The 27,174-nt window shown below is 44.2% G+C and overlaps 1 protein-coding gene across 1 annotated transcript; it reads right to left on the bottom strand.

Moving 5' to 3' along the window:
• Positions 1 to 421: 421 nt before the first annotated feature.
• Positions 422 to 27,174, bottom strand: LOC308594476 (uncharacterized protein). Its single transcript, XM_081207535.1, has 18 exons — positions 26,968 to 27,174; positions 23,680 to 23,781; positions 23,219 to 23,360; positions 21,784 to 21,871; positions 20,666 to 20,897; positions 18,234 to 18,494; positions 16,615 to 16,750; positions 14,119 to 14,257; positions 13,747 to 13,756; positions 9,316 to 9,618; positions 7,121 to 7,222; positions 6,679 to 6,820; positions 6,331 to 6,418; positions 5,497 to 5,716; positions 3,433 to 3,693; positions 2,375 to 2,510; positions 1,280 to 1,418; positions 422 to 780 (listed from the first exon to the last, which is right to left on the bottom strand). The coding sequence occupies exons 1-18, from the start codon at positions 26,983 to 26,985 to the stop codon at positions 747 to 749; spliced, it is 2,553 nt and encodes an 850-aa protein (XP_081063661.1). The 5' UTR covers positions 26,986 to 27,174; the 3' UTR covers positions 422 to 746.

The raw sequence follows: 27,174 nt of genomic DNA, 5'->3' as shown, positions 1-27,174 counted from the left end.
GTTGTAGCCACTCTGGTTCAGGTGCTATTTCAATATGACATTATAGCTGCATTATTTTTTTTTTAAAAAAAGTAAGCTAGTGGAGCAAAGGGGAGACTGCGCTCTGGAGCTCCTGCCACCTGCTATTTCGGGGAGGCCGTGCACCTGGCCCCCTGCATAACCCATTTGGTCCCAAGTTTGAAAGCATCTTAGCCACAGACCTGCAAACACTAGCTTTTGTAAGCTGGCAAAAGCTCATCTGTTTCATCTAAAACAAAACCCTTGACATGTCCTGACCTGCAACAAGAGAGCTATTTATTTATTTTTTTTGTAGCATGCCTTCCCTGCTCTCCACTGATTCAGTCCAGGTGAGAACTGACACCCTCCAAACTTGCATGCCATAACCCGGATTTATTTAAGAAAAGGGGACAACGCAGCTGTATGCCTGTGTAGGAAAAAGGTTTTAATCATGATTCTTCTACTCGGGTTAATACCTCCCAATTGCAGGATATTTTAGAACAAAAAGACACCGATTGTACTTGAGTTCAGTCTAACAGCAGTCAATAAACTGTTTAACGGCAGAGATTTCTGGCACTTAGTGGTACAGTAAGACATGAACAGATATTAGCTGTGTCTAAGATCAGTGTTTTGTTCACATTGTCAAGAGCAGGTGATGCTTCTAACTAGAACAGCTTTTCCTAAATCATTTTTGACCAACGCATCCTGAATTACTGTTGCACTGAGTTGAACTGCGGTGGAAGTTTTCTTCAGGCTTCTTGAAACTTAAGGACACTTCGGATGCTGCAAGAGTGAAAGCAAAGAGCTGAGATCATGAATTTGATTTGTACTGTCAAACTTGATTTGATCTTATTTTAAGAAAACTGGCATGGTATCATGCAGCCTTCTGCAACATGGTGCCACCACTGGTCACACTGATCCTATTGGCAAGGCTTCGAGTAGGAAAGACGCTATTCACTCCTGATGATCATGGGGGCACTGGGGCAGCCACTACAACAAAACATCACAGGGTTGTTTTGAGGAAAAGTAGACTGCTATATGTTGGCAGGATAAAGGGAGAGAGAAGCTTGCCAAGGAAAAAGAGAGAAATCTTTCTCAATGGTTGCTTTTACAATAAATATGCACCCTCCTGTCCCAAAGCATACAGTTTAGGTAACTGAAAGGTAACCTCTGAGTAGACATATATGGGATTGTGCTGTCAGTGATGTTGTCATTCTAAAATCTGTCCCAGCACACAATATATAAAAAGTAAACTTGTTGACAAACAGCAGACAATACCTACCTCTTTCCAGCATGCATGAGTTCAAAAGCCTCATTGATTTTGTTAAACGGTAAAGTGTGAGTCACAAATTCATCCACTTTTATCTTTTTGGACATGTATTCCGCTACCAGCTTCGGAACACTCTCCACACTCTTCCAACCTGTTAGAAAATGAAATAATTGTGTACCGAATGTGATGTGACACAGCAAGATGGATGAAGGAGCATTACAAAAGTAGTATCTGTGTCAGACAAGGAAATCTTAATGATGCAAGCCTGAAAGAAAACTCTCTTTTCTCTCTCTAAGCTAGAAAGGGAGAGTTGTCTCTTGGCTATCCTTGGCATGCTATATTACTGCATTTGTAATGTGGCTGCAGCAGCAGTAAGAGACCTGGAGCCTTCCAGATGTTGCTGGCATGGCCAATGGTCAAGAAAGACTGGAGTTGCAGCACAGCAAAATCTGGAAGACCACAGGTTCAGCATCCTATGGTGCAGCCTTGGGATTGTCTGTGCACAATACTGAACTTACTATCTGAAAGTTGCAGGGCAGTAATAAGCAACTTGCGTTAAAATCGCAGTAGACAGAGCAATGCTCTCATGTAAGAGCCGGATGTTCGGCTTTCAAGGCAAAGTTTGCAAACCAGAACACCTACTTCCAGGTTTGCAACGTTCGAGTTCCAAGTTGTTCGTGAACTAAGCTCTTCGAAAACCAAGGTACGACTGTATGTATAACTTAAAGATACCCTTTACTAATGAAGATAATCATCCAGAAGATACTTAGGAACGTATTGCATTAAGAAAAATTGTGGAATCTCCTCTAGGCTTTTTCTAAGTAAAAAGTCTACATGGGCAAGTGCAATGTATGCTTTTAGAAATGGGATATCCTGTTTTGGATTGGAGTATAAGACTGGAACACACGTCTCTTGCAATTTTGATGTCCTCTCTTAATGTCTTGATGTATACATGGAAGGGTTATGCCACAAGTTTGCTAGCCTTTTAAGGTTCATGGGATTCATTAGCAGTTGTCCATTTCCTGTGCAGAAATGCACACATGCACAAGAACATACTGTGACTGCCCTATGTAAGACAGGTTCATCAGCACCCCAGCAAAGTTATACCTCCAAAGGCAGTCCCTTTCCATGTTCGTCCAGTGACTAGCTGGAATGGACGGGTGGCAATTTCTTGACCGGAAGCAGCAACACCAACTATGACACTCACTCCCCAACCTTTGTGGCATGCTTCCAAGGCTGCTCTCTGTGGGATATGAAAGAAAGGAGGAGCAAGTGATACAAACAAAAGAAGTGGATGGGTGGAAGAGAAGCATAGTTCAGTAGCAGAGCACATGCGGACAATCCCAGGTTCAATCCTAGCATCTTCAGGTAGCAGGAGATGGAAAGAGCTGCTGCCAAGATAAACAATGCAGAGCTTGATGGACCAGTGGTCTGACTTGGGATAAGGCAACTTCTGGGTGACGCTGTGGGTTAAACCACAGAGCCTAGGACTTGCCGATCAGAAGGTCGGCGGTTCGAATCTCCGCAACAGGGTGAGCTCCCATTGCTCGGTCCCAGCTCCTGCCAACTTAGTAGTTCAAAAGCATGTCAAAGTGCAAGTAGATAAATAGGTACCGCTCTGGCGGGAAGGTGAACGGTGTTTCCGTGCGCTGCTCTGGTTCGCCAGAAGCGGCTTAGTCATGCTGGCCACATGACCTAGAAGCTGTATGCCGGCTCCCTCAGTCAATAAAGCAAGATGAGCGCCACAACCCGAGTCGCCCACGACTGGACCTAATGGTCAGGGGTCCCTTTACCTTTAATGTTCCTAGAGAGATGCTCCAGGAAACAGTATATTTAGAAGGAATGATTGGTAGGCTGCTCAAGAGATCACCAGTTGCAAATATTTAGAGATGCAAATCCAGAACTGGCTATGGATATTGGCTATGGATATTGGCTATGGCATCTAAATGCAACCTTCATGGCTGCAGATCAGCACAGAGTACTGGCAGAGGCTTCCCAGTTCTGGAGATGGCGTTGATGGATGCTGGTTTGACTAGACAAAACAGGCCTTCACCAGACATTTCTGATGACTTTCATTATGCCCTGGCTCCCATCCATGCCCCCACCCTTGCCACATTCCAGGCTCCGCTCACCCTAGGGTGCTACCTATGGACAGACACACTTACCATGACACCAACGTTACCGATGCACTCAAATGAGTAATCTACTCCTCCATCCGTCAACTCCACCAGGACCTCCTGAATGGGCTTCTCAAAGTCCTTGGGGCTGATGCACTCTGTGGCCCCAAATTCCTTGGCTTTTGCAAATTTGTCCTTGTTGAGGTCAATCCCGATGATCCGGGATGCACCTGCCACCTTGCAGCCCATGATTACTGCTAGCCCAACTCCACCCAAGCCAAAGACAGCACACGTAGAGCCAGGCTCCACCTGAAAGAAAGAACACTCACTTGAAGGAGAACAGTTCTTAACATCGAAAAAATAACAGCTCTGTCTGCTGCAATAAACCAGGCTCTTGCAAATGGCTTGTTGAGCTAAGTTAGTCTGCTCTTAGAATTAACAGCCATCCTACTTTGAACTAGTAACACAAGCTAAAATCATTGCTTGCTGTCGCTGCCCATCTCAGATAAGGAAGACACATGTCTGATAGTTAACTCTTTATTGGCTAGAGAAATACAGCAGCTTCCCCAGTGCTCTGGATACACATTCTCACACACTTGTAGCCTCTAAGCAGCAGTCCACAGGTCTGAGCCCTATGGAGCAGCTGCAGCAACAATGGAGCCTCTCATCCAGCTTATATACTCTGCTCTTGACGGATTACATGCCCACAATCTGAGACTTCTTCTGCATGGAAGTCACTGCTGCTCTTCCCTTTTCAAGCCCCTCCTGGTTCTAGGGAACAGCGGGGTGGGAGAAGGTGGGGAGTCTGACCTGTCCTTCACCTGAGCTGTACCTTCTTCCCACATGCCTGTCTTCACCTTGAACTGCCCTGACTCCCCAACTTCCCCTGGCCTTGTGGACTGCACCAAACCCCATAAATCACTGGTCCACTCTTCTGGGTCACTCCCCTAGCCCCCTGCCTCTGCCACACACTCTTCTGAGCCCTGCCAGTCCACGACACTGGCTCTCCTAACTCACTGGTTGGATCTCCAGCCCCATGGGCTTAATTAGGCATGCAAGGTTTTTTTCGTCAAGCCATACTTAATCCCAGGATGGTGGGTTTGAGCCCCACATTGGGCAAAAGGTTCCTGTTGGACTAGGTGACCCTCATAGTCCTTTACAATTATATGATTCTATATCCACCAGCTGTCAGATGTGGGGCAAGTCAAGATGTCAGTGGGTCGAAAGGGGGCATACTGACACAGCCAATTAACTGCCCTGTGCACAGTGCTTTTGCAAGCCCTGGTGGTCAGCTGATCAGACCCAACTCACAATTGCAAGCAAATGTTACTAACAGTGGTCTCTGCCAAACTGGTGCAAGTGAGCAGATGAGGGCCAAAAGCCTTTTCCTCCCCAATGAAGTCTCCCAAGGGGGCGGGGCAGGGATTAGGTTTAAGGGAAGGCTCTGCCTCTTAATTTGCTTTATGAGCACCTACCTCAAAACTGTTTGCACTACAAGGAGTGGCAGAAGCAGCAATGGCATGGAGGTGAAAGGCAGTTCATCAGCACCCCGGCAAAGTTATACTGTACCTCCAAAGGTTTAACTTAACTCCTGTTTAAACAAGCTGTGCTTCTCACTTTCAGGACAGGGATGTGCAGCCACAGCTCGGGGATGGGGGGTGGCTCCCAGTACGTTTCCGAGCACAATTCAAAGTGCTGGTGCTGATCTTTAAAGCCCTAAACAGCCTCAGCCCAGTATACCTGAAGGAGCATCTCTACCCCCATCGTTCAGCCCAGACACTGATGTCCAGCTCCGAGGGCCTTGTGGCGGTTCCCTCACTGCAAGAAGTAAAACTACAGAGTGGTGTCTGCCCTGTGGAATGCCCTCCCAGCAAATGTCAAGGCAATACTGCAACTTTTAAAATCCAACTGAAGGCAACCCTGTTTAGGGAAGTTTTTAATGTCTGATGCTGTATTGTATTTTAATATTCAGTTGGAAGGCGCCCAGAGTGGCTGGGGAAACCCAGCCAGATAGGTGGGGTATAAATAAATTATTATTATTATTATTATTATTAAACGCTAATCTGTGCTCAAGAGTCAGAAAAAAATCAACAGGAAGTCAGGGACCCCAACCTTTGCAGTGTTCAAGGCTGCTCCATAGCCTGTAGAAACCCCACATCCCAGCAAGCAGACTTTGTCCAAGGGAGCAGAAGCATCTATTTTCGCCAGAGAAATGTCTGCAACAACGGTGTACTCTGAGAAAGTGCTTGTCCCCATGAAGTGGAGAACCTGTTTTCCTTTACACGTGAACCTACTGGTACCATCGGGCATCACTCCTTTTCCTTGGGTGACTCTGCAGAATAAAATCAGAACAGACGTGTTGTTTGGAGAGCACGTATGGTCACACCAAAAAGCAACAGGCCCATCAGAAAAAAAAATCATATTGGGGCCATACCTTTATTAAGCCAACCAGAATATAGTTACACTTTAGGGTGCTTTGTAAGACTTGACAACCAGCTGATCGCTGCTGCTTTATGGTGCCTGCAGACTCTCTTGGCTGAGCCAGGTCTTTCCAATGCCACATGTAGCATCACATGTGAAGTAGGTGGGTGTGGTTTGGCCAAAATGGCCTTGCAGACCAAATGGGGAGATCTGCCACACTTTATTAGGTTTCTGCCTATGTGCCAGAGAAGTTGAGAAAGGGATACAGTCTCTGTCATACTACAAAAGCAAGATACTTCTCCAGATGCCAAGCTCTCTGCAAAGCTCAAAGAATTTGGAAAGAATTTGCGAAGCTTTAATAATTTGCACTTTGTTCTGGGCAACTGAGAACTAGCGATCGCATAGATTAGTGTGTGCTTTTGGGCATCTGGCTGCTGCATTTGTGAACCCCTGGCACTGAAGTCCGTGCTCTGTATGACAAAGGAAAAGATGGGGAAGGGGGAAGCAGGGGAGAAGAGGACCAACCTTATTTTCTGGCAGAGATTGGTTTTAGGGTTTAAACAAAACTTGCATTCTCCACATTGTGGGATGTACAAAGGGATTACTGTGTCTCCTGGAAAATACAAAGAGTTGGTTTTTTATTTTTTTTTAAATGTTTCCAATACTGTTAACTGATAAAAAGCACACTGTGTTAAAACTAGATGTTCCGTTAGAGCATGACATACTAATAATTTTATACAAGTGGCATGTTTTGTGCTATCGAATTGTTCCAAGGCAACTTCAGATGTAAAGCAATGGAAATATTTCTGCTGAAGAGTTGGCCAAACTACGATGAGCATTAGGGTCCTTGCATCTTAAGCAGAATCCCCTTACCTGGTTTGAATTTGGTCACTCCTTCCCCAACGCTCTCCACAATCCCTGCTCCTTCATGGCCCAGGATAACAGGAAAACTCCCTTCAGGGTCAGCACCGCTTAGAGTATAGGCATCCGTGTGACAAACAGCAGTGGCAATGATCTACAAAGTCATGAAGAACAATCAGATTCAGCAGGTTATTTGACAGGCATTGTGTTTTCAGGGCACTGGAGCTGTAGGGCAGCTGAGGGAGAGGTGGCAGGCAGACTGCAGGAAAGCACTGCGTTGCCCGAAATAGCAGCGTGGGTCTTGTGCCTGTGCTTACCCCTAAGCTGCCCTACAGTGTCGAACTGCATGGAAGCTCCCTGCCCCCAGGGTGTCCACGCGGCTAGCTATGCCTCCGGGTCAAATATCCTAGTCCCTAATGGTTTAGGGCAAGCAATGTAGCAACTATTTCATTACCTTGATACGAACTTCATGAGCTTTAGGTGGTCCAACTTCCACCTCCTCAATGGACAGTGGTTTACCCGCTTCCCAGGCAACAGCTGCCTTGCATTTGATAACCTAAATAAGAAATAGAAAGAGTGCCCTATGACATTGCACAGCAAGCTTGTATAATGAGCTTCCTTCCTTAGAGGCTGAAGTCACACACTACAGACGCTTTGGAGATGACACCCTGTCGGAACTGGTGGAGCTCAAACTGGTCCTTTGCTGGTTAACAGATTGTCAAACAGCTCTGAGAGCTGCTTGTGTAGATATTGGTGATGGTGGGGGCACCCTATTTGTTTACTTGCATCATTTACAGGCTGCCCCATGGCTAAAAAAGTTATCTCAGTGGCTCACATGAAAATAAAATCAGTTCAAAAATGCGAGTGCAAAAGCTACCGTCTATGAAAGGCCAAACAATTCTAGCATCTGTAGAACCTGAGAGATGCTGGGAGGACAGATGAGATGACATTTCATCTCATGAAATGTCTCATTTCATCTCTTTCCTGCTTGGCAGGGGGTTGGACTCGATGGCCCTTGTGGTCTCTTCCAACTCTATGATTCTATGATTCTATGCAGCAAAATATACAGGCACAGTTCCTCTCATTTCCATGAAGCAATAGGCCGTCCATGTTTTACCTTGTTTCACTTGCCCATCTCAGGGAAAATTCCAGGCAAACAGGAGCGATGAGAAGGTTCAATATGTTTGAACAATAAGTGAAGACTACATCAAGTTACTAACCCGAGAGAAATCAACTCCATGCAACTTTGTGATTATTGAACGTAATCCTGTTTGCTACAAATGGAAGTGGCTGGTACATTTTATCACCTACAGCAGATGGCAACTACATACTGGGCAAGTATTATGAGGCAACCTATTGGTTTTTCTTAATATAATTTATATAATGCAATTCAATTCTTAGCATTTGTTACAAAATGTAAAGCTAAAACTGATAATGGCTCCCATTATTAGTGTGCCCAAATCCTCTATGCAAAATAGCGACAGATAAAACAAAACTTCCAGTGTCACTGAAAAGAAATGCATGCTATTTGACCCGTGCTGTATGGCTGCAATGTCCTAATTGACCAATTAAGAAAGCAAGAAGAAAAAATGAACTTGTTATACAACTTGTTCATTCCTTCAGTGACAACCTCTTATTAAGCACAAACACTACTGCCATGGATGTTTTAACTTGTATTTATTGTATATCCATGTTGTACACTTTTGTAATAGAAAAGGTAAGTAAAAACTGTAGCTGTAGTGTTCCTGCTTAAAATAAGGTTAATGTGTGTGTATGCCAAGGGACCAGTCACAGAAAATTTAACCAGCCCTAAAACTGGTTAGTTTCTCACAGAGCAAAGTTCACAAAGATCATATGCCAAGTAAAATATTTGCATTCTTCAATTTCCCCTTCAGTTAGGGAATTTCAAGTTTAAGAGTGAAATATGGAAAAGGTATTAGTAAATGATTTACATATTCTGCATAAAAGGGTTTTGGAAATAACAGTCAAAATGAAGTTTTTATAGGAGGTACTAGTTAGAATCTGGTACAGTATATTATATGACATGTGTAGCGTAAGAGCAACGCAAACACTAGTTTTATAACTTATGTAGGCTAAAGGAATACGGACGATAACGTGGGCCGCCGCCGGAGCCCTAGCGGTTAATCTGTGCCAGTCGCTTCCCCCTGCGTTTTTGTCCCATCTTGACGAATTTCCCTGGGGCGCAACTCTGCATGTTTACCCCCGAGAGCAAGGGCCGTTGACTTAAGTGGAGCTTACTTCCGAGTAGAGCGCGCACTGGGACGCGACCTCCAAGCTGGTGCCTTTCTGCCGGCGCCTCGTCGGAAGTAACGAAAACACAAAGGGCGCCCGGGAGCCTAGCTACGCCTCTGCTCGCCCGTTGCAAAAGGCTCTCCCCCCGCCCCCAGACCCCTAAATTGACCCCGACTCGGAAGCTTTCCAAGTTCAGACGTGGGCTTGCAATCCTGCGCGCTTCCCTGGGAGGAAGCCCCACCGAGCGCCGACGAGGAAGCACGCTCGGCCTGCAAGGGAAAGAGCAGCGGCGCGCTCTTTCGCCGTGCCGCGTCGCCTCCCGTTTCCTTTGCACCCGCAGGAGGGGAAAGGCGCCCGCGCTGCTTGGCCGGGGAATGTTCGACGGCTCCAACTTACCCCGCTCGCCATCAGCGCCGCTGCTCCGCCGCCTGCAAGTGCCCCTTTCTCGCCGTCCGCGAAGCAGCTGCCGAGCGACTTGGGGGCATGCGCGCTCCTTCGAGAGCCGCCCTCCAAGCAGGGGCGGGCCGAGGAAATAGGGCGCTGCTCCCTCGTCTCGCTCGTCTTCTTAGGGAGAATTGCAGTGCCCTCTGTCGAAGGATGCTCGTTCAGGATGAATTCCGCTTCAGGAGGCTGCGATTGCAAGCGCAGCTCCTTAGGAGGCGGGGGAAGTCCTGCAGAAATCTGTGGGGCTCGAGCAAACGTTTAGGAAGAATCACAGAAAGGGTAGAGTTGGAAGGGACCACAAAGGTGAAAGGATGGCCACAAGGATCATCTAGTCCCAACTCCCCTGCAATACAGGAATCTTTTCCCCAACGCAGAACTTGAACCCACGACCCTGAGGTGAAGAGTCTCGTGCTCTCTACCGACTTGAGCTATCGGGCTGCAAGGTTATTGTCGTTTTGTGGTTATGAATATCTAGGCCTCGCCTTTTCACTTTGGTATTTTCCCTCACAACTCTTGTTTCCATCTGGCTCCTCAACCGACACATCCATGACAGGATTTTGAAAATGGCTAAACTGTCCAAACAGTCAGAAGTACAACCAGACCAGCTTGGAGATTCAGAGGCAGATTTGTCCCCCAGTAGCTGGACTAGGCCATGGAAGTACAGTGGTACCTCGGGTTACATACGCTTCAGGTTAGATACGCTTCAGGTTACACACTCCGCTAACCCAGAAATAGTGCTTCAGGTTAAGAACTTTGCTTCAGGATGAGAACAGAAATCGTGCTCTGGCGGCAGCAGGAGGCCCCATTAGCTAAAGTGGTGCTTCAGGTTAAGAACAGTTTCAGGTTAAGAACGGACCTCTGGAACAAATTAAGTACTTAACCTGAGGTACCACTGTATTTGGTTGCACTGGAGGTCTGGAGAATTTGGCCTGAGGTTGACTTCGAGGCTGTTGTAAGCAACTGCGTCTCTTAAATCTTCAGAAACTGTCAGCAAACATCTTCAAGGCCCCAGTGTAAATACCAGTATTCCCTTATGTACATAATGTCCCCCTTAATACACTAACAATCTTCGTTCATCCTGTCCAGTGTTGGTGTTCATCTCACTCTTAAGCTTACTATACTAGCTACTAGGTTGTTTTGTTTTGTTTTGTTTTAATAATATTTTATTAGGTCTTAACAATAAGAAGATTTAGAAAAATAATAAAAACAAAAAAGATACAAAGTTATAAAATACAAAGATACAAACATTAAACACAAAAAAGGAAAAGAAAAAAGACATATTATTCTGCAAATAAGTTTTAAATTTCCTCCAATCTTCTTCCACCGACTCTTCTCCCTGGTCTCGGATTCTGCCAGTCATTTCTGCCATCTCCATATAGTCTATTAGTTGCATCTGCCATTCTTCCAAGGTGGGTAGGTCTTGTGTCTTCCAATGCTTTGCGATGAGAATTCTTGCTGCTGCTGTAGCATACATAAAGAGAGTTCTATCGCTACTAGGTTGTTTTGAAAGCACTCCGAGTGAATTGGTGTTGGAGGAATATTAAGGAAGCCTAGATACCTAAACCTGTGTTTATACAAAGTGACACCTACACAAGCCAGCAGCCCTTAGTTCCTTGCTGATGGATGAGGCCTGAATGTCTTTCCTTCCATCTCTCAAAGAGTCCCAGGGCAACTCACAGTTAGACACTGATGGTTTTTGGAGTGGGTGGGAGTGGAGCAGGCTCCTTATAGCTGCTCCTGGTAGTTAGTCCTAGATAGAACAGTAATCTGAGGCAGTGTGGAAAATTAAAATGTAGACTAGACCCAGCCAAGGCAGCTAGGTGTTCACGTTGGCCCCAAATGCTACAATAACTGTGCCTAGTTACAGAAGTCATATTCCCACTTAATGAACCATGCCTCAACTTTTGGAGAAATTTTATTTTGGCACAGAACTTCCTAAAGGCCAAAAGTATATTGTTATAGGATTGTGGTGGTTGAGGTAGCTTGATTGTCACTTTTGGAATACCCTCTCAGCCAGTAGTTTTATATCCGTAAAACTGGATTCTTTAGAAAGAGAGATTGCTGAACAGTGAGACCAGAATCTGTGGAGTTAATGGCTGCAAACCAAGTTTGTAGTATCTTTTTGCATGACTAAAAAATACAGTGGTACCTTGGGTTACAGATGCTTCGGGTTACAGACGCTTCGGGTTACAGACTCTGCAAACCCAGAAATAGTAACTTGGGTTAAGAACTTTGCTTCAGGATGAGAACAGAAATTGCGTGGTGGCGGCACGGCGGCGGCGGGAGGCCCCATTAGCTAAAGTGGTTAAGAACAGTTTCAGGTTAAGAACGGACCTCCAGAACGAATTAAGTTCTCAACCCGAGGTACCACTGTTTAGGTGATGGTTCCCACAGAAACTACTTCCAGAAGGTGGGTTAAAAGGGTTAGAATCTTCTCTCCTCCTCTGGTTGAAAGGGATATCATTGTTGTGCAAAGGATAGCAATAGTCCTGGACCAGTCTTGTCTTGAAGTGGGTTAGGAAGAGACAGAGAGGTTTACCTGACTTGCTCTCTGCTGAATCCAAAACTATGGCATTGCGGGGCTAAAAACCTAACGGAGGAGCAAGTTATGTTAATGTGTTAATGTTGTGAGTCTTATGCTCAAACTGCCTTTGTTTGTAAGTAAAACCATATATCACAAAGACACTACCTCCAGTGATCTTCATTCCAAGAAAATGAGCTACCACCACAAAACCTCTTGCTGCATGAAGATTGGAGTAACAATAGTATTCACGTGAATTATTATGTCATTCCATCTTTTTAAAGTTGCCACCTTTTCCCAGGCAGAGTTATTCCACCTTTAACAGCCTCATGTAATTTAGAAATTCAACTCTGCAGTTTTTCTGATCACTTTTCTTTTGTCAGGAAAAGATGCTCCTGTTGGATTTGTGTTTTTTGTGTGCCTGTTAAATACACAGAGGCTTTTACAAAAAAAAAAAAAAGGGGGGGGGGGGAGAAGAGCTAACCTAAATCTTCATGTTATTTCTGATGAAGACTTACAAATGCAGAATATAGAACCAAAATGCAGTTGGCTGTTAATTAAGCTTGGGTATGAGAACATGTCCTGTGCTATGAAAGTTTTAAAATGGGATAAAATTACCATATATTATAATATCTGTTTACTTATTTATTTCTCTGACATCTACTAGTGTTAAAATAACCATAAAATCAAGTTCTTGATTTTTATTTTCAGGATGAAATATTGAGCTTCAGAATCCATATGAAGCAAAAGTTGACGGTAGGTGGCACTATAACATTCTAGATAAATTATATTTCAGTTACTGCAGTGTTATGGCTTATAGGCTTCCTGTGTTTAGAAAACCTTTCTGTGTTTTGTGTTGTCTGATGAGGAACTCTTCGCAACTACCACTTAAACTCTGAAAATTGCAAAAGATTCTGGGGTGTGTGCCAGGGTGCCCACAACTCTCCTGAGGAGCTAGCTGTACCCATCTCACTCTTCCATTGTCTCCTGAGATAGACGGATGCCAACAGTAGACCCTGGAAGGGTAGAGCAATAGTGGTGAGCAATTAAATGTGTCTACCACTGCTGTTCTCAGTGAGGAGCCTCTGATAGCTTTTACCTAGGAAGAATATAATACTAATGACTTCCAGTAGATTTGTAATGAGAAATGAGTCTTAAGCACTAGGTGTCCGCTTCATATTTAAACCTTTGCAGTGTTGCAATTTGCCTCCCATATTCTGCTAGTCTACAATTCCCATCACTCCTGATTGTTGGCCATGCCAGCTGGTCCTTTTAACCCCCTTGACAGGGGCCTAATTTTGCTCAGCTGTTTGTTGCAAACAAGACAGCAACACTTTGGGAATCAGTTTGGTAGGGATGTCAGAAGCTGGTTTGGTTATACTGAGAGGAGTTTAGAAGTGGTACTATGGGAAAAAAACCCACACAAAATGCCATCACCCTGAAGCGAGGAACTTATTGTAAATGTTTTATTGTGACATCAGATTAAATCTATTGTTTTCACACGATAGCTTTAACAGAAAAGTGATTTTGTACACAAGTGACCCTACACATTTAGAAATGTGATGCGCCAACACAATATTCATATGTAGGTATTAATTCATGAGTGACACAACACAACAGGAATTGTCAGTTTTAATAGTGACCTGACAGTACAGGAACTAAAAAAAGTTGCTCTAAAATATTACACCAAGGCTTGGAGATGTTGAATTCTATGCTCATGTATCACAAAGAAATGCTTTTGCAAACAATTTCCAAGGGGATACCATTAATCAGAAGTCAGTGGGGCAGATCTGAATAAGGATCACATTTTGTTGGGCTTCTAGTCCTCCGGCGTTTGTACTGGGTTCTTAGTACACCAATACAGTTCGGTTGCTGAAAAACAGGTAAAAAGCAAAAGGGGGAAATGTATGTGTTCATTAGCAAAAGGGACTATGCTAAGCATCTGTTACTGGCCTATTTCTGGTGGTGTAGTTAGGCTGCTTGCACACCAGGGGTTTAGTGGGTAGAGCAGTTGTTTTGCAGGTTCAGTCCCCAACAGCCCCATCCTTTATATGCCCAGCTGAAGAGGGCACAGAGTCCTCTCCCCAAGACTGCTGATTCCTTATGTGTCTGTGGTGCTGTTTTTGCTAAATGAGCAACAAAACTTAAGAGCGTGACCATACGAAATAAAGGGAGTGATACACACATGTTTGTGAACTTGCCCCAAGAGTTTCGGGTTTGTTGTAATGCCTTACCTTTTCCCTTGACGCATAAGATCAAATGCTTCGTTGATTTTATCAAAAGGCAAAGTGTAAGATACAAGTGCATCAAGGCTGAATTTCCCTGCCATGTAATCCAACACCAGGTTTGGTACAGAATCCACACCCTTCCAGCCTGTGAGGGGGAAAACAAACAGATTCAAAACTGAATTCCTGATTTTTTTTTATATGACACTGTTCGCAAATATGCCAGCATGTTGACTGGGAGATATCGTACAACAAACTTGTTTTTCCCAAAGACCAGACTTATTGTGTAAGGAAAACTATAGGGAAATGCACAGAAAAGTGTGGAGTCAAGCTTGCTCTGACACATTATCATCCAACCTCCCTGCAAACAAATCAGAATGAATGATTTTAAAAAAGCAAGTCATCATGAACTGCCCCCCAAACTGCATGGATGATCTGAATGCCTGAATGTTGTTGTGCCAGTTTTTCCTCCTGTTTTACCACCCACTTTCCCAGCTCCTGGGGCACACTGCGCATGGGCCCACACTCTAGAATGATGTCGAAACAGGTTTTCATTTATTTCTCAAAAGTGGAACAGGCTGTTCCATTTAACATCCACCAGATATTTGGACTCCAGAAATGGGAGGCAATTCAATAAAAACATTCCAGCTGTTGTGTTTTTTGAGGTTGGCTCAGAAAGAAATATCATCCAGATCTGGGAACATTTGAGCAATTGACAATAAATCACAATTATTTTGTACTAATTGCTTTGGCTGCCATAAAAGCCACAAAACAATTGAATGAGTAGTAGGAATTACTGGGACTAAGGCATTTTCTAGTACGGTGGGACAGTAACTAAAATCTGTGTAGCCCCATTCCCCATTAACTTTCTATTTAGTACAAGTCTTGTTGCCTTTCTATTTAGTGTCTCCTTTGCTTAAGAAATCTCTAGTGCTCTAATGAGAGTTTATCTGAGATAATTCTTTTACTTTCAAAAAACCTTTAAAAGCCACTGAGAAAAAAGCTTGCATGCTCTAGAATGTGCCATCGATGTGTCACTCTTCTGACTTCATTCTCTTAAGTCAGGGGTCACCAACCATTCTGGGGCAGTGGGAAGATTTGGGATCTTGTGAAAGTGACGTGGGCACCACTTACAAAATGTATGCTGTGGAGTGTGGTGCATCACAAAATGAATACTGTGGGTGTGTGACGTAATGAATGCCACATCAAAAAGAGCAGAAAAAGACAAAGGGCCACACAATGGTGAGGGAATATTCCCCCATCAGTGGGGACAAAGGAATCTATTTCACCACTACATTTGCTCACAGAGAGAAGCTGTTTGCACCTCTCCTCTGTTCAGAACAGACAGAACAGGGCCTGTGTCCAGTTCTAGTATCCAAAGAAAAGTGGGCATGTTTAAGGGAACATGTTCAATATAGGAGAGGCTGAGCAGGCAAACAGGAACTGAAGAGAAAGAGCAAATAGTCTCAGGTGTTGCAGGTTTTTTTAGCAAACTTTTTGTGGGCATCACAGGAAGTGCTGGTGGGCACACTGGCTCTCATAGAAACACGTTGCAACCTCTTCTTAAATCATGAATGGGGCAGCATGAGATGACCCAGTGCCAGAAACTGATCTTGATCCTGACACGATCCATATACGGACCAAAAGGGCTTCAGGCATCATGCTTGTCTGTAGTCCAGTACAGTGGTGCCTCGCAAGACGAAAATAATCCGTTCCGCGAGTCTCTTCGTCTAGCGGTTTTTTCGTCTTGCGAAGCAACCCTATTAGCGGCTTAGCGGATTAGTGCTATTAGCGGTTTAGCGGCTATTAAAGTCTTAGCAGCTATTAAAGGATTAGCGGCTAAAAGGCTATTAGCGGCTTAGCGGCTTAGAAAAAGGGGGGGAAAGCGGGAAAAAATCGGAACACTCGCAAGACGTTTTCGTCTTGCAAAGCAAGCCCATAGGGAAAATCGTCTTGCGAAGCAGCTCAAAAACGGAAAACCCTTTCGTCTAGCGGGTTTTCCGTCTTGTGAGGCATTCGTCTTGCGGGGCACCACTGTACAAAAATGTAGAGAAATGTAATACAAATAATACAATGTAATATCACAGGGTGGCGAACCTGTGGCCTGCAGACTGGATCTGGCCTGCCAAACCAACTGCAGGTGCCTCACCAGTCCTTGTCAAAACCTGTATGTGCAGTCCAGCTCAGCGAAGGAGAAATCACCTTATCACAATGCTGAGCTGAGCAAGCAGATGGGCTGGATTCAGGATTCAAAGCAGCAAGAGGGACAGAACACCTGTAAAATGTGTTTACGGCAAGCTACAAGAAAACAAGCTGTGTTCTGTCACCCCTGCTCTTGCAGATAATTAAAGCAGTGCTGCCCATCTTGATCATGGCAGTACTGAAAAGGAAAATAAAATAAATCAAATGTGCAAACTTAGAAATAACTATGCAAGTGTTATTTCAATCCTAGATACTACTACAATGTCATTTCTGGCATGCATATACCATTAGGGAAAAACTAACCTCCAAAAAAGGTGGCGTTGATTTTCCGGCCCATTATCAGGTCCAGCGGAGAAACAACGAATCCTTCTTCACCCACAGCCACTCCGACGATTACACAGGTGCCCCAGCCAACAGTGGTACAGCAGAGAGCAGCTTTCTGGAAGGCAAAGGAAACTAACAACCCAGTCCTGCTTATAATTAGGAGCCACAAAGTCAGCTCTGCCCATGAGTTCAAATGGAGTTACAACATTCCCAGCCCGCTGGCTTCTGCAACATTTAAAGAGAGGGCTTCCAGATGAGTGCTTAGCGTGGAATAGATGCTCTTTATGCATGCTAGTAATAAATATTAGCAGTGTGCACATGATGTTATCAGCATCAAAATAGTACCCTATATTTGCCCCTTCTTTTACTCTTGATTTACGCTTTCGGGAAGAAATACTATGAATAATAATTAAAAATCTGTTCCCAAAATCCATTTGCAATATTTCATTTGCAAATTAAGTCCCTGTCTGGGGGAGCACCCAGAGTTATATGCTGCAGTTGAATGACCATTTGGCACCAGTGCACTGACAGGTTTCCATTTGCAGAGGTCTTACCATCTCATTAAGGCAAGAAAGTCTTGTCTCTGTGTTGTGTGCATTGCAGAAATATCTCCTGTCACCCACCAGGTATGAAGGCCCCCTCTCTCCAGGTTACATGACACTAAGCATAGCCTGTCCCCCTAGCTACATTTTACATAGATGTCCTGAAGGCATTAGGCAGGTGGAAAGATGGCTCTTTCGAGTGCCAGTTTAGTCCAGCTTTACCACACACCTGCTATTTCTGCTTGTTTCTGAACAGTTTACCCAAACCTATGTCCTTACTTAGTTTCCACCAAGTTCTAATGCTGGTCAGTCACGTAGCCACTCTTATATTTACCTATGCCAGGCCCAGTTCAAGATATTTTGGCACCTGAGGTGAATCACAAAATAGTGCCTCCCTTCCTGCCATGGGAGAAGGGGAGTGTGAAGTTCTACATGAGGTGCAAGAAGAGCATAAAGATCTACATTGGGATCTGCTACCCCTGTTAATCCTGCTGCCTGAGGCAGTCGCTTCACCTTGCCTATTTAGTGGGCTAGCCCTGACCTAGGCTTACTATGTTCAAATAGGAATATATATGAATATGCTTACAATGATCATATAGGAAGCAAAACCCAAAAAACTCAAAATCGCATCAGATAGTAAATAAGATGTGACAAATGGGAGAGACAAACTGCTTCCTTTGTTGAGCAGCTGAGTTTTCTATGACACTGTAAACAAAAAGTGAGGTTTCTTAATGGGAACCTGCAAGTCGGACCTTGGTGTGATGTGGTAGTTGCATTAGTCTAGAACTCAGGAGACCTGATCAGCTTTAAAAGACAGACTTATGAGTTCTCTTGAAAAAACTAAGCAAGGCCACATTCATTAGGGATAGATTTTGAGAAAATCTGGGAATTCCTGGTGGAATTTCAGGAAAAGCTTAGATAAAATTGAACAGCTTTCTCATTACAGTTGCTGGATTTTGCTCATCCTTACTTAGAACATAATATTTTAGCTTTCCTGCTTTTATTACCAATCTTTACTGCATTGTAACTTTATTAAGTGAAGGCTAAAATACATACCATTACTTTTATGTTTCCAATGCACTCAATGGCAAAATCTACTCCTCCATCGGTCATTTCAGCTATAACCTCTTGTATGGGGTTCTTGAAATCCTCAGGACTGAGGCAGTCAGTGGCTCCCAGCTCTTTTGCTAGTGCAAATTTGCTTTTGTTAATGTCAATCCCAAAGATACGAGATGCTCCAGCTGCTTTGCAGCCCATGATAGCAGAAAGGCCGACCCCTCCCAAACCAAAGACAGCACAGGTAGATCCAGGCTCGACCTAGAATAACATGAGAGAAATTCACATGGAACTATTTTTAATATCTGGATTTTCTTTTTTAACAAAGAACCTCTTATCTATTTGGCTGAAACAAAAGTAAACCACAGGGTGGGTGGAATTTCCTCTTCTACCCAACTATTAAGGGAGAGAGCCCTTCCCCTTTGTGCATCCCCCATGCAAAAATAAACAAAATCCACCCATATACAAAGCTAAATGTAGAGAGGAAATAATTTTCTACTCTGGTTTTCTTGACATGATAGTTCCCTCATCCTGCGACATTCAGTTAGCTGTGCCTCCACTTGCAGTCTGAAGTAAAACTGTTGACACAGCTGTACCACTGCAGAGAGAATTAGGCCCAACTTAATGTAGGATAACCAGCCTCATATAACCAATATGCTTAAGTCTAATACAGTGTTTTTCAACCTTTTTTGGGCAAAGGCACACTTGTTTCATAAAAAAAATCATGAGGCACACCACCATTAGAAAATGTGAAAAAATTTAACTCTGTGCCTATATTGACTATATATAAAGTAATCCTCTTGAATAGGAATCAAATAAACACAAAGAAAGTATTTTATAATTACTTTATTATGAAATAGTAAGTAAACAGAAATATGAAAAATTATAAGATACTTTATTCAGTGCGCAACCTGGGCCTGTTTGGCTGAACACAAAGCTGATATTCTGGCTGGAATCGAAGAAAGACACACACGTAGCTCTTCGTCAACAGCTCTCAGTCTCTCTCTGTATTTAGTTTTTATAGCAATCATGCTTGAAAAGCTCATCTCACACAGATATGTAGTGGAAAATGGGAGCAATGTCAAAATAGCTTTGTTTGCCAGAAGGGGGAACTCCTTGGCAGTATCCAACCAAAAACTGTCCAAAGGTAGATCAGCAAATCTTAGCTTGAAACCATGATTTTGTCTCAGTTCAGTTAGTACCTCCTGCTCCTGTGAAGTCATGTCCTTTCCACCAACTGATGCTGAGCTATAAGGGTCCCTAACCCAGTCAAGGCATTCAGTGGAGACTGAAGACAAATAAAATGACAACTTCTCCGGTCCTCCTGGTGACTTGAGTCGCGATGTCTTCTTCTCTCCACTGCTGCGCACATTGTGCTCGGGCGGGAAGGAAGTCGGAAGATAATGTCCTACTGTGATAGGTCCAGGCAGGAGTCTGGACCAATCACAGCCTGGACATCAAAAAAGTGGAGGGTGAGCCCCCGAGGAGCGCCAATCAGCGTCCCTGCTGGCTGAGGGTGGGGTCAAAACCCCCCATACCCAGGACACAGTCCGGCGCCCGCCTAGTGGGTGAAAATTTGAATTTTTATTTTTTAAAAATCTTTCGAATTTTTCAATTTTTCCCACGGCACACCAGGCAACATCTCGCGGCACACTACTGTGCCGTGGAACAATGGTTGAAAAACACTGGTCTAATAAATGCATGAAGAGGTTAATACCATAGAGTAAGCTGTCCAGCCTGCTTAAGCTATGTTGCTTCCTTTTACCTTGGGAAGAAATAGATAATCAAGCTTTTGTCTCTGTCCCCCCAGCCTACTTGAGACTTCAGTGTGTGAGGAGGGCTGAGTTGGTTGCTCCAGCTCAGCTGCATGGCTTTCATAAGCCTCTAATGTGTTCCTGTACACAAAAGTTTAGGAACTTTCACTACTTTGTAACTAAGCTACGTTTTACTGCCTTTGCAACTTTTCTGATGGATGTATGGAAGAACACATGAATCTGACCTTTAGAGAGTTTATAAGTAAATAAATTTTTTACTTACCAAATGCATGGTCTTTCCCTAAGCTGGGGAAAGTGGAGCACTTTGGAAGGAACTTTTAAATGGGACAGTTTTGGAATTCACTTGGAAGGGCGTATCTTAAAGCGTTTACCGCCTATATTTCCATGCTTTACTTTGCTGCATATTTTGTGATTTTAAATCTCTGCTGGGGTTCTCTCATCAAAGAGTACTTGCCCCAAACTTGGATCTTGGCTTAAAACTAGTAGTCTGAGTACGTCTTGCTTAGCAAGGGTTGAAGTAAAAGGCTTTTGGGATCCCGCCAACTGCTTATTTTTGTAAAGATTCTAGTTGGCCTTGACATGGCAAAAATGTTGATACCTCCCCTCCCCCTGTTAATTATTTTTTTAAAAGTAAGACTTGAGCCATCATGAACTCACCTTGGCAGTATTAATAGCAGCCCCATAACCCGTGGAAAAGCCACACCCAATCAAACAGACTTTATCTAGAGGAGCAGCAGGATCAATTTTGGCAAGAGAGCTTTCTACCACAACTGTGTATTCAGAGAAGGTACTGGTTCCCATGAAATGGTAAATCTGCTTTCCTTTGCACATGAACCTGCTTGTGCCATCAGGCATCAGGTCTTGGTCAGAAATTGGTGTCTTTGCTTTGCTGCAGAAGAAAAAAACAAAAGTGAAATATGGGCATCCATGGGCATCCAGGATTTTTCTTGGGGCGCTGCCCAGGCCTTTTGTTGGTGGGGGCAGGTCTTATGTTGGGGGAGGGTAGAATCTCAGTTACCTATGTATTTTCACTTTTATTGATGGGGGGCAGCTGCCCCTCCATGATCCCCCCTGGCTATGCCCATGTTAAGATCCAAATTTGCTTATTTAACTTCTAAGTATAAATACTGTATGCATAAAATTTCTACACACATACCTCAATCCTCCATCTAGATAAGCAGCAAGCATGATCAGAGTTCAAGGATACATTCCAAGCAGGCAAAAAAATGCTTGAGAAGGAGGTGAAACAGAACCAGTAGCAGGCATGACTGGGAAGAGTGTGTAGGTTGGGGAGAGTCCCAAGGACGAGATAGAGAGGTTTGGATGTATCTACACAGATGTGTAGATTTAAACAAAAATTGGGTCCCCCGAAACAATATATACACAAGTGGGGTGGTAGATAGGGCAGAGATGCTGTGCTAGCTTCCTGGCAGTTGGGTTACTCTTCCTCACCATGAAGGAAGCGGTAGGGAGGTTGTCACAGTGTAAATACATTGGAAGGCACACTGTATTGGCTCTGGTGCATTTGCACTGTGCTCAGCTCTCTACTGCCTCACTTGCTTTCATTTTCCCTCCTGGTAAGGAACAGGTTTTGGCAATATTTCTACTGATGGCTTTGCAGCTCACTTGCTAGGTAACCTAGCCTAGGTTACTTCCATATACTGCTTGCCTGGTTTATTAAGTTGTCCTCAGCAGGCTCCAGTGCGTACATGTGGGCAAACAATGTGGCAGCTGCAGTAACTAGTGCCTCAAATAAATTTACTTGAAATGTGTACCTGATCCGTTCACAGAGGTTAGTTTTGGGACTCAAGCAGAACTTGCACTGTCCACACTGAGGAAGATACAGTGGGATAACTTTGTCACCTAAACAAAACAACAAGAACGCATCCAGTATTACATTTATTTCTGCTATGAACTTCAGTACAAGGCAAGTCTGGGCTCATGAACTCTCCCCTCTCTTCTAGCCTGATCACAAAGCCATGTTCAGATGCTTTTGCTTCCATTCTTGATTAACTGCAGCTTGTCCTGTTGTCTACAGTTGAACAATCTGTGGTGTATCTGATGGTTTGAAATGGTCTAGCTGTGAGTCATGAACCTGTCTTGCTTCAAACAAACCATAGTTAAGATTAACCACAGCTTAAGATTCAAGTGCAATGTTAAACTGGGTAATTCAAAACAGAAGTGAAAGCTTCCTCCTCATACCAACACAAAGGGAAGCATGCTGTTTAGGAGTTTATATTGACAATGGGGAATATTTTCCAGCCTAAGGCCTGTGTTCTTTCACGGAGAACCTCCCAAGGGCCACATGTCAACGTGGGCAGAGCAATAGATACAATTCTTACTATATGACAGCATAATAGGCTACATTTGAGCCATGCAAAATCCAGATGTTTCTACATTCACACCTTCCAAAAATGTTCAGCTGAAAATTGGGGTGTGTGTCTTTTGGTGCTGCACTGCTCCGCAAGTCAGCTGGCTGCCTCCCCTAGCCCCTACCTGCCAGCTTCTCGTATAGGCTAGCCCCAGTTAGCAATCTCACTGCCCTGTTGGGGGCCAGTTGAAGTTTTGAGATTGTTTTCAAAGGCGAGTTCATGCATGACAACAGGGATGCCAACTTGAATAAAATATTGGGGGGGAGGTACGCCCCACCCCACATAATCGATGACATGACGCAGTGCACGCACACCATTTGAATGGTAATGCACATAAACTTTGGAGGGCCCCCGGCCACCTCAAATATTTTATTGGGGGAGGGGAAGCCCCCTCAGCCCCTAGGAGTTGGGCTCCTATGTCTGACAATAAAAACATTCCTTTTTTGAGCAGCCGTTTAAAGCAATCAAAGCCCTTCACGTGCATTATATAGTTGCAATCCTTACAAAAATTCTGTAAAATGCAGGCAATCCTATAAGGTACTTCCTGTTGCAGTTGCACTCAGACTGAGAGAGTGTGGCGTGCCAGAGGCCATCCAGTGAGGTTTTGGAAGATGCAACATCTGAACCAGGAACTTCCTTTAGCCTACTACAGTTTTAAACTGTTTAATTTTTTTGATTTAATTGTTGTAACTCACCCTGAGACCTTAGAGTGAAGGGCAGGTATTGATTATTTAAAATAACACCACCACCACCACCACCACCACCTTTCAGGCAGTTGAGCATCTTAAAAAGAGAAATGGGCCAATGGCATGGAGGACAATTTATAATGTATCAGTACCTGGTTTAAATCTAGTCACACCTGGACCAAGGCTCTCTACGATTCCAGCTCCCTCATGGCCTAGTATGACAGGGAAAAGGCCCTCTTTAAAACTTGGACTCATGGCATGATCATCTGTGCGGCACACCCCGGTGGCAATAATCTGAAAGAAAGACATAAAACACAAGTTGATAACTTAACTACATGGTGAGGTGGTGATGATGCAGATTCACACTCATTCTCCTTCATAGGCTTCCATATTCACTACTGTCTTTTCCCATATTCATCCTCCAATATGTGTCCTCCAGGAACTTTAGGGAGGGCGTGGGAAGCCAGTGTGAGTGTATCGGGGAGAGACCTTTCCAAAATGGCCTCCATGTTGTTGTTTGCTGTAAGTTACAGTTGACATTATTTCAAAGCTATGCTTCTCATGTAAGCTGTGGGGTATAATAAAGATGTTTCTCAGATCTTTGGATGCTCACCTTAACTCGTATTTCATGCTCTTTTGGAGGGGAAACTTCAACTTCCTCAAGGGAAAAGGGTTTCCCTGCTTCCCATACAATGGCAGCCTTGCATTTAATAACCTGGAAAAGAACCCATTGAACTGAAATGTAAGGTTGGTATTAATGACCCCTGGGCTCCCCCGTCCCCACAGCCCTGTTATTTTATAGCTCTAAGATCAGATTCCGCATAAAAAGAGACTGCTAAAGACAAACTTTGCCTAGCAGTTTACCTTTGGCTAGGTGAATGGGCTTTTGCACAACTAAAAAGATGGCAATAGAAGCTAGTAGTTGGAGATCCTTGTGGAAAGTGGCATGTCTTTCTTCAACCCCATCTCCCCTGGCTGGAGGTGATGCCATCAAGTGGTGTGTGTGTGTGTAAAAGTAAGAGAACATATGTTTGGCAGTAACAGAACCAGGTCACTCTGAAAGAGACAGAGGCCTGACTTGTTCTTTGTGAAAACCTGGTGCCTACAGCACTGAGAGTTCCTCTAGAACAGTGTTTCCCAACCGGTGTTCCCCGGCACACGAGTGTGCCGTGAGACACCGGCTGGTGTGCCGCGAGATGCCTGGAGGGAGGCGGGCGAGTCGGGCGGCGAGAGGCGGGGCGGGGGCGGCGAGGAGAGGCCGCGCCTCCTGCTGCTGCCTGGCGCTCCTCCTCGCAGCCGGCAGCGCTGCCTGGGCGCCTCCGCGCGACTCTGTCTCGCTGGGTTTGGTCTCCCAGCAGAGACGGGTCACACACGCCCCTCCCTCCCTCCCTCAGCCTGCGCGGAGGGAGAGCCAGAGAGAGGCATCGCTCCTGCGCTCCGAGGCGGATTGAGCGCAGCTGAGAGGAGCTGCCGAGGGAAAAAACGTTCACTTTTGTGCGTCCCTCCCGGCGTGACGCTGCGCGCTGACGTCACGGGGCGGGGCTTTAATGGTGGTGTGCCGCGAGATTTTTTTTTAGTACACAGGTGTGCCGTTGCCCAAAAACGTTTGGGAAACACTGCTCTAGAAAGCTAATGGGGGAACAGGACCAGTTGCAATGTGAATGCTGTGAACATTTCATCTTAGCCTGTAAATAAAACCTGTTGCAGAAGTACCATCTGGCTACCTCATTAAAAGGAAACCAACTCCAGGGTTTTTTTTTTTTAATCTATATCTATATCTATATCTATATCTATATCTATATCTATATCTATATCTATATCTATATCTATATCTATCTATCTATATCTATATCTATATTCCAATTATTAAGCAGGTTGTCAATAAAATAAATAAAAACAGATCCCCTGAAATGTAGTTTTAGGGCTAAGCAATTGAATGGTTTTTACTGCAAGATACTTTGAGGGCCAGTCTTGACATGTGCTTAAATATGTAGCAGACGCCTCCCCACCACCACCACAGTGGTATCAACTGGAGACTTTTTTTCTTAGGTTCCTAGTCATTGGAGAGGAGTCCAATCTCCATTCCATTCAAGGCAAGGGAGAAAAGAGATAAGCTTCTCCTTCCCATGTGTTGCCTTCACCGTAGGAATCAAGCTCTTTCGTCCCTGTAATTAGCTATGGAAAAACAAGATATGTAGCTGCCTGCTAGGTATGCCTAGGTTGGCCTTCAGTCTCATTTGAGGGGGAAACTATCGTACATTTTTTGAAAATTAGCCATGTGAAATGTCTTACATGTGTTGAGACTTCAGAAGAATGTGCTGGGGGCAAATCCAGTCCAAATCTCGTTTTTAGCACTTGCCAAAATTATGTTGGCTGACTCCTATTCCCATTGTTATGTTGGACACATCCCATGAACCAGCTGGACGTGGATTGATTTCTACTGTGTGTGAATTGCCAAGACCATATCAATCCACTCTTAGCTGTATTACAAAATACACAACAATCAGATGATATCCAGATGTGAACAGGGTAGCTGCCTACATATTACTATTATTTGGTTTGATTTATAACATGCACTTCCTCCAAAATGAGGAAAAGGAAATTTCACCCAGAAAGCATAAGTGCATCACCCCAAAAAAGGACACCAATTTGCATTTGTTGATTTATATGGATGCATGCTAATTTAGAAATAGTTACTGTGCTATAAAGAAAAAAATATTTCATCATAGCAGCCCAGGTGCTGCTAAGTGTTGATGGGCAAGTTCAAGACCCCAGTTCTGCCTCCTTAGGGTTCTTTATCTTTAAAGGGTTCTAGGGTTCTTTATCTCTCACTCTGTCTCTGTCTCATTGTTCTGCATGTCTGTGGAAAATACTAGCCATGAAAGAATCTCTGAGCTGGCACTTCTCTTTATTAAGGACACTCATGGGAGGTCAAGCCAGCAATGGTTGCTATCCAAATATCATCAAGGGGTGTTCACGATCAAGTTTTAAATTTGGAAGTGAAGAGACAGATACTGCAATCTGTATCTGATCTGTGTATGTGTCCTAAGTCATAAGAAATGGTAACTGGGCTGGAGCATCTTCTCAATGGAAATAAACCTTAATAGGTTGGTTGTTTTTTTTTATTTTTAATAAATGCATAAGAATGTGGAGCTTTCTGTTTGGAAGAGGGAGGATGAGAGGTATGGGGGGCACTATAATGCTTTATGTGTTGTCTTTGGCCATCCCCTAAAGTACTACCCAGATATCCGTCTCCTTTCCCTTCTCTTCCCTCTGCCTGCAAGCAGCTCTGCTGCAGGCCTGTGTTAAGAACCCTACCAGTAAGCTGCAGATAACCCTTTTAATAAAACAGATTACCAACTAATGCACAGGGCCTGAATTCAGTAATCAAGACTGACCAGATATACAGCTTATAAAAGTAGAGCCCTCTAAAGCAGAGCACATCTCCTGCATCACTGGGTTGAATGACTAATGAGAGCAAATCAGGGTGAATGTGGGAGAAATGCACATTGCCAATAGTGGTGGACCTTGGGGTCTCAAATTTCAGTAGCTCCCTGTGTGACACCAAAAATTGGCAACCCACTCGTCTCACACTCTATTATAAATAATAGTTGCGGTGTCCCCTGAGGCACTCCTGAGGCTTCATGCCCAGTTACAACCAAGCCAGTTGTGCTCCCCTAAATCCACCTCTGTTGCCGTATAATTTCCATGCAAACAAATTGGAATGAATGCATAATAAAGACTGGCTTTAATCTAACATTTGCAGAAGCTTTGTGCAAGCAAATCACAGGGAATTCTCAATAAATGAGTTATCTGGAGGGTCCCATAACCACCCTGTCCAGCACTAAAGGGAGAAGTGCATTAAACAGCATGGCTGCCAGTGCGCACCCCAGTTTCTTACTTTCCCAGCAGTGCTCATACTTCGTTCCTGGGGAGATCAAGATGAATTCAGCTGGGATCCCTTGGGGTCAGTGGCTCTGTGAAGGAAGCAGCTTGTAGAATCTGTGTCTTGGGAGGGAAGATGTGGCCTAAATATCAGCTGGAATTCTTCTTCTGCCACTCTCTCACTTTACCCTTACCACCTGCTCCCTCTTCCGTCCTACCAATG

Source organism: Podarcis bocagei (assembly GCF_964188305.1).
Source record: "Podarcis bocagei genome assembly, chromosome: 9".
Lineage (NCBI taxonomy): Eukaryota > Metazoa > Chordata > Lepidosauria > Squamata > Lacertidae > Podarcis > Podarcis bocagei.
Note: the sequence above shows the minus strand (reverse complement) of the source record. Positions and strands in the feature narration are given on the sequence as shown.